Source organism: Poecilia formosa, unplaced genomic scaffold, assembly GCF_000485575.1.
Source record: "Poecilia formosa unplaced genomic scaffold, Poecilia_formosa-5.1.2 Scaffold106, whole genome shotgun sequence".
NCBI lineage: Eukaryota > Metazoa > Chordata > Actinopteri > Cyprinodontiformes > Poeciliidae > Poecilia > Poecilia formosa.
In genome coordinates, this window is record NW_006800045.1 from 397269 (window position 1) to 404752 (window position 7484).

Genomic DNA, 7484 nt, shown 5'->3' on the forward strand with positions numbered 1-7484 from the left:
CAGCAGATAGCATGTGAGGCCGAGTGTGTGTCAGCAGCGGTGGAAGGATCCTGAGAAGACAGAGTAAATCCTGATGGTCAACATCAGTGTGTCAAGAGCTTTGAAACTTCCTCTGCTGATGAAGAACAATGCTCTTTTAGCTTATAATTGAGAACGGATAATATTGTTATGCCTGGTAGTGATTGTACACCATTTATAAAGGCATTGTAACTTGATTTTTAAGTAAATAAATATAAGTTATTCAGGAGACAGGAATCGTTACAAGCATTAGTTTCTAATTAGTACGAAGCGGTACTGTAATAAGTTAAGTAAGTAAAGTACGTGCATGTTCTGCAGATTGATTGGTGTAAATAACATTAAATCCTCATTTTTCCCTCCATTTTGTAAACCAGACCAGCTGCTAGGTGGTCAGACAGGAATGCTCTCCAACCATCTTCCTGACCACTCTGGTCGAGTGTGTGTGTGTGTGTGTGTGTGTGTGTGTGTGTGCGTGCGTGCGTGCGTGTGTGTGTGTGTGTGTGTTGCTCCGTGGTTACACAAAGTTTATGAAGTTTATAAATACCAGGCAGTTAAGAACAGGCTGTTCAACGCAGAGGTTTTCTTTTTGTTTTTTTTCCCCTCATCTCTTTTTTTCTTTTCAGATGTGCATAAACAAGACCGACATGTACTCGCTGCTGGCCACATGAGACAAAATGTCTGTCTTAAATCAACTCACATATCTGAAGACTCCACAAAGATGGCGTGGTCACCTGCAAGGCAGTGAAACGTGGTGGCTGCATCATGCTGTGGGAATGTCTTTTTTATTGCAGACAAAGCTATTCAGAGTTAGTGGGAAGATCGATTAAGCTAAATGCAAGATAATCATGGGAGCTTTGAGATTTGGAAGGAGGTTTGCCTTCCAGCAGCAAAACAATCCCAAACATGCAACCAGAGCTACAATAAAATGTTTACATCGAAGCATTTTATGAGGAATAAAGGTCTACTAAAAACCCAGACAGGAATCCAATTAAGAATCTGTGGCTAGATTTGAATGTTATGACAGACGTTCCTGAAGCACACTGACTCAGAAAAATCAGTCTTTACAGAGGAGCAAAACTGGTTGAGTCACACCCCTGTAAATCTATTAAAGGTGGTTCTACTGGGTATCTGAGTACCAAAGCACGCCACACCTTTAAGATTTTTTTATTTGAAAAAACAAAAAACAAAACAAAAAAACAACAACATGAAAACTATACTTTTCTATGCATGTCACATATATGCAATTCTTTGTGCTGGTCTGTCACACAAAATCCTGATTAATAATAGACAGATGTTCTTCATTCTACCGTGATGAAATGCAAAAAGACTCTGGGGGTATGAATGATTTTGCAACTCACTATATTTTGTCTTTAATCCATTCACTGAAATCCATGTAAATTTTAGCAGAAAGTTGTTTAAAATCTGTCGTCTATACAACAAAAGGCCTTGCATCCCACGCGTATTCTGCAGTGAGCCCTCTCCGATCGTGTTCCTCACTTGGTTCCCCTAAAGTCTTTGGGTCTCGTCTTCATCTCCACCCTCTTGAAGGAGTACCGCTCCCCGGTCCTTCCGTCTGTCAGGATGTACCATGTCCCCCAGTAGATCCCGTTGGTCAAACCCGTGTAACGGCCACGGTAATATCGCCCGTTCAGGTTGGCTGCCAGGCAGGCGTCGAACCACCAGCCTGCGCCGTAGTATTGGCCACAGCTTCCAGAGGCGTAGCGATCGTTGTCTCTGTCAGCAGTGCTGAACGGTCTGCCGTCGTGGTTGTAGCGCTTGCTGTAGCTCAGAGAGTTGCCGGCATCGCCAGAGTACTCGTGGGCTGTCAGACGATACCTGGAAGAGAAGGAGTGGTAACTGTGTGGTAAACTTGTGGTAAAATATTATTTAAAGGTTTTTATACTTGGTTAGTGCAGAGTTTCTCTCTCTAACGCCTACTAAAGCCTCTGTCCAATCTGACTGAGCTTGTGCTATTTTGCAAACATAGGTGAAAACTTTTCAGTTTCTAAATGTGTAAGTCTGGTGGGGATGTTCTCTAAAAGAAACAAATAATTCAGTTCATTTTTCTAAATAATAAAAAAGCATTTCTGTTGCACAAAATGCAATTTCATATAATATAGCAATCTGTCACTGTATTCTTTATCAATTGTAGATTGAGTAATTCTTTTTTTTTATTAACCAATTAATATTTGGATAGCAAAAGGCACTTCACAGAAGATTTTTTTGTACAGATTTTGAACCAGGTGAAGCTAAAATAATGTTACTTGAGGAGTTCTGGTAGAACGTATTTGCATACAAAGGGTTTTGTTTATCTTAAATTCAAAAAGTATATATTTTTGTACAGTTTTGTCTTAATTCCTGCTCTGAATGAGTTGTTCTTTCAGCAAATGGCTTTTGTTGAGTCTTTATGGTCCAGTTAATCATTATTCAAATGATGATTATTCAATTGATTAATCACAATTAATCTGATTAATCAAATTATTAATGATTTCAGCCCCAGTGTAAGGTTTTAAATTTGTATTTTCACAAGTGTTTTGGTTTGTCACATCAAATCCCCATAATATGTTGAAGTTGTGGATTTCCATCCATCCATTTTCTTTTTACACCCTTGTCCCTTAGTGGGGTCGGGAGGGCTGCTGGTGCCCATCTCCAGCTAACGTTCCGGGTAAGAGGCGGGATACACCCTGGACAGGTCGCCAGTCTGTTGCAGGGCAACACAGAGACAAACAACCAAGCATACACACACTCACAACTAGGGGCAATTTGGAGAGGCCAATTAGCCTGATAGTCATGTTTTTGGACTGTGGGAGGAAACCAGAGTACCCAGAGAAAACCCACGCATGCACAGGGAGAACATGCAAACTCCATGCAGAAAGACCGGGGCCAGGAATCAAACCCAGAACCTTCTTGCTGCAAGGCAACAGCTCTACCAACTGCGCCACTGTGCAGCCCAAGTTGTGAATTTAACATGACAAAGTCTAAACAGGGTTTGCAACACTTTTTATGTAGTTGCTCCATCAGCTGCTGTCTGGGCAGTAATAACTGGTGTTGCTCAAGAATTGGCCCAAAGGTAAAAAGCTTCCTCTTTTTTTTTAATCTAGCAGAACAACATGCTGATCCATTTAATCCAAGCAGCCAGATTTCTTCCATACAGCTTTAGTCTCATCTTGTTTATAGTTGCATTAGTGATTAAAAGGAAACAGGTTAAGCTTTTGGTCAATTGAAATAAAAAGCTGCTACTCCTGCCATAGGTAATTCAGAGCATCTAGTGTCTCTCTGTGCACCTTTCCTCTTCTGAGGCCACCTTGAAGTTGCTGTAAGTCGCCTGGCGCTTCTGTTGGTACCAGTCCTCCAGCTCAATGCGGAGCTGGTGCAGGCCGGTGGAGGTGAGGGCGTGCAGTGCTGCGTTCCCCAGCCAGTGCTCTCCCTGCAGACTACCAAAGCCTTCCCGGTATTCCTGCCAAGTCCTGTTAAAGTCCTCTGAGCCGTCCTGCCGATTCTGGATCACCGTCCACCCTCCGCCCGCTGTCTCCATGTCACATTTAGCCTGGGCCAAAGCAAAGACTGACATGATTCAAGGCTTTTCCACAGATAGCGCTCAGCTTTTCGAAGATTACTGCTGATGATCTTTGTACATTAAAATACCTCTAATGCTGGTCCGTGTGGATCAGGTTGGATGGTGTAGATGCCAGTCTCTTTGATCCCAAGACTGTAAATCTCTGCACAATCCTGTGGATGTAACCTCTCCATGGGAGCAGCTGAAGCCACACAGGACACATTTCTTTTGAGCTTATTAGTCCACCATTCTCAGGAGATGCACACAAATGTTTCCCTCACCTGTAGGTGAATACTGTGTGATGCTCTTTAGGAGAAGCAGCAAGTCTTTTTCACCCTCTCTGCTTCCCAACGCAGCGCTCTCTACCAACCCAGAGCAGCAGCATCAAGTTATCAACATGGCTGCCAAGTTCCATATGCAGTACAACAAACATGTTTTAACCAACGTGCACCAGACAAGGATAGAGTTTATGTTAAAGTAGGACCTCTTGTTTGTACACAAGCTTTGTTATTCTGATATTATTTTCTATCTGCTGAGACTGAGCATATGTATTGTCTCCTAAAGTACATATCCCTGTTGTCACATGTACACAAACTACCTATAGTAAGTGGTTTCATTTGTCTTAACTTGAAATTATTTTTTTTACATGGAAGTGTTTGCTATTTTCTAACAATCTACTTGTAATATTTTTTATTCAATCTTTAAAATATCAGAATTTGCACATCATTATATATTTTATACTTTTTTCTGTCCAACATATTGAAACAGAGTATAAAATCTGAGGTAGTGTGGTGAGGTTACTTTGTACTCAAGTAGCCATGTTATAAAATCCTTTTTTTAACTCTTACTCAAGTCATTTCTTGGACATCTATTTTTTTAGTTCTACTCATGTAAAAATGTGTTAAAATAGTGCTACTCCTAATTGAGTACATTTTTTGGGAACACTACTCATCTCTGAGTTTGGATATGTTTTGCCTCCTTGCATCATTAAATTCCTATCCACTCACCTTTGACACTATGCAGACGATTGTTTTCTATCAGAGTAGGAGTGACTACACTGGCATAATTTCCTGTGTGTGTGTGTGTGTGTGTGTGGATGTGTGTGTTTCTTGGGGGTTACAAACATGTGTGACCCACCCAGCCGCTTGGCCATCTCTCCAAGTGCTTGGCTGTGGCAGTGGAGGTCACACTCAGTCAGCACAGCTGCCATCAGGGCCAGGATGGCCCCCAGAGAGCTGCTCTCCTGGTCCCTGTAACTCTGGGGGCCTCCTGATTCCTGGAGAGAGCTCATGCAGCTCTGCAGCCGAACCAGGCGCTCTTCAACACCTCCACTCTGCAAGACAATACTGAAAGGTTAATATAAAGTATGGTTGCATGGTAAGGGAATGCCTTATGGTGACAAATGTGGACAAAAATGTTTGAAACCTGTGAAATTATGAAGGCACATTTTCGAATTAATCATCACAAGGGAGCATTATAACTGAACCATAAGAGTTATATCTTGTTATAGAAAAAATGTTGTAATTTTTGGCAGAATTCCAGGACTTATCTAAACTGTTTACACACTTATGCACTTTTTCCATTTTATCACTTTAAAAAAACTGAAGTCTCCAATCAATTTTATTGGTATTTTCTGTGATAGACTAACAAAATATGCATAAAGATCCACTGGTAAAATGAGTAGTCATAAAGATGATTCATGAATGATTCATTGCTTTCCAATTGTTTTGCAAATAAGTGTCTGAAAAATTTTATTCAGCCCCCGTTAGTTTGATACTTCTAAATAAAACCCAATGCAAACAATTTCCTTCAGAAGTCAACAAATTAGTGAACAGTGTCCTCCTGTGAGTAATTTAGTTTATTCATTTTGTTAGATGACACAAAAATTAACATTCTCATGATTAAACAGGGTGGTGGCACCATCATGCTGTGGTCACTAAACAACAGTTTTTTTTGTTTTGTTTGTTTTTTGGTTGTTGTTTTTTTTTAACCAATTATTCCAGACCTTAAACAATAAGAAAATAATTCAGGGGGAAAATGATGTATGCATATAGTCCCTGAGTCAGAAAGACATTACATATTAAATATTAATCCCCAAACTCAAAAACAGAGAACCCAACAGAGACAGAGAACCCAAACTTGGTTCTCTGTCTCTCACACTTAGGTCACTCATTGTGATCAGGTCCCCAGCACCTGTTGCACCATGAGCTCACCAGATGACGAGACATTTTTAAAGCGCTCCTAATTTTATCCCCTCTTTGATCGCCGACAGTTATTTCTCCGTAGCTGTTTGGCGGCGCCTAGTTTAGCATCTCCGGCCTGTTCTCTGATCGTACGCCGCCGACTCTCACTGGTACATGTGAAAGTACAGTCAGAGATCTCATGTCTGTCCAGTCTTTACACGTCAGCAAGATGGAGTCATTTCATATTCACAGGATTAGTGAAAAAAATTACGTTTTCTCGCTCCTGTCTTACTTACTTTCAATCTAGTGTGAGGGAAATCCAGTCTGTGCTCCTCCCTTTGAGGATCGTCTGAAGCAACAGGAACTGAAGCACCCAATACACCCAATTGGTATTTGAATACACTTGTCCCAGCTTGACCCTCACTGGCCTTGGTAGTCACTGCTGCTCCTGGCCCTGGAGAAGCAGGTGTAGCCACTAACGTGTCCTGGCAAGGTGGATCTAAGCAGGCTGGAGAAGCATATGAGGACAGCAGTGCTCCCACATACAGAAACAGCAGAGTGAGCATGACGAGAGAGACGAAAGAAGGTCTCTTTCGTCTCTCTCGAAATGAGAATAAATATTTGGTTCAGATGCTGCAGGGTTTTCCTGTCATCAGTTCCCTGGAAAATGTTTCTTCTCTTCTTTCTATGTCCAAGATGTGCCTCTGCAGGCAAGAGGTTTTAGCATTTTTATCCTTTTTGTTTAGATCTCTGTAACACTGGCCCTTTTCATGCAGTTGTCCTCTCTGCCTTTGTTCCTCAGTTCATGTCGCTCCTCGTCCTTCTCGTAGTCCTGCCCGGTCTGTGTTTGTGAGGCTACTTTGGCTCGGATTCCTAGATAAATGCAGCACACTTTGCTTTCTGACACGGACCAATGCACCCACCCCCAACACACACACACATACACACACATACCAATACACACACACACACACACACACACCATCTCTTCATCTCCCCAACTTACACTCCCACTTTGCCACACACCATGATGCATGTTTATGAATATTTTTGCACCGATTTGTCTTAAACTATTAATGAGCATGACTGTGAACACATTTTCCACATGTTTCATGTAGCATGTGTGAGCTAACATCTCCTACCTTTCACCCCGGCCATCATGGAGTTGCTTTAGCAGCTCAGCTGCTTCCGTCCTGTGAACAACTTCCTAAGTCTCGTGGCCTTTGTGCCGCTTTGTGTTTGCAAACTGAATTCCAAAGAAGCCATAAAGACCCAACATTGAATAGGTAAAGAAGACAGGAATCCTTCTCCAAACACCAGAGTTATCCATCTGCAGGGACACACTCCCAGTAATAAGGAGGATAAACATGTGGCGGTGCACTCAGACGTGAGTAATGCATACTGACAGGACTCAACCTTATGGATCACTGAACACTGAAACTGAATCATAATGTTAAAATTGTAAATAACAATTTACAATTTTAATATGATGTTTGTTACAAAGTAAAAGAAAACTTTGGGTTTAAAACACTCTGAATTGGCATGTGGGAGTTTGATAAGTGACAGACTATAGCACAGTTGTTAGTATTGTTGGGTTTGAATCCCAGCCTGAGCTCTTTAAGGAGTTTGCATGCTCTCCCAGTGCATGAGAAGGTGTTTTGTTGTTTTTTTGTTTTGTTTTTTTCAGGTACGCCGGCTTCCTCTCGAAGTCCCAAAACGTAACTGTT

General features: G+C 41.6%; 1 protein-coding gene across 1 annotated transcript; it reads right to left on the minus strand.

The window, feature by feature from the left end:
- Positions 1-1354: 1354 nt before the first annotated feature.
- Positions 1355-6719, minus strand: LOC103143222 (fibroleukin). The gene is made up of 6 exons (XM_016675096.1): positions 6054-6719; positions 4712-4907; positions 3856-3936; positions 3664-3776; positions 3303-3565; positions 1355-1854 (listed from the first exon to the last, which is right to left on the minus strand). The coding sequence occupies exons 1-6, from the start codon at positions 6321-6323 to the stop codon at positions 1512-1514; spliced, it is 1266 nt and encodes a 421-aa protein (XP_016530582.1). The 5' UTR covers positions 6324-6719; the 3' UTR covers positions 1355-1511.
- Between the last annotated feature and the right edge of the window lie 765 nt (positions 6720-7484).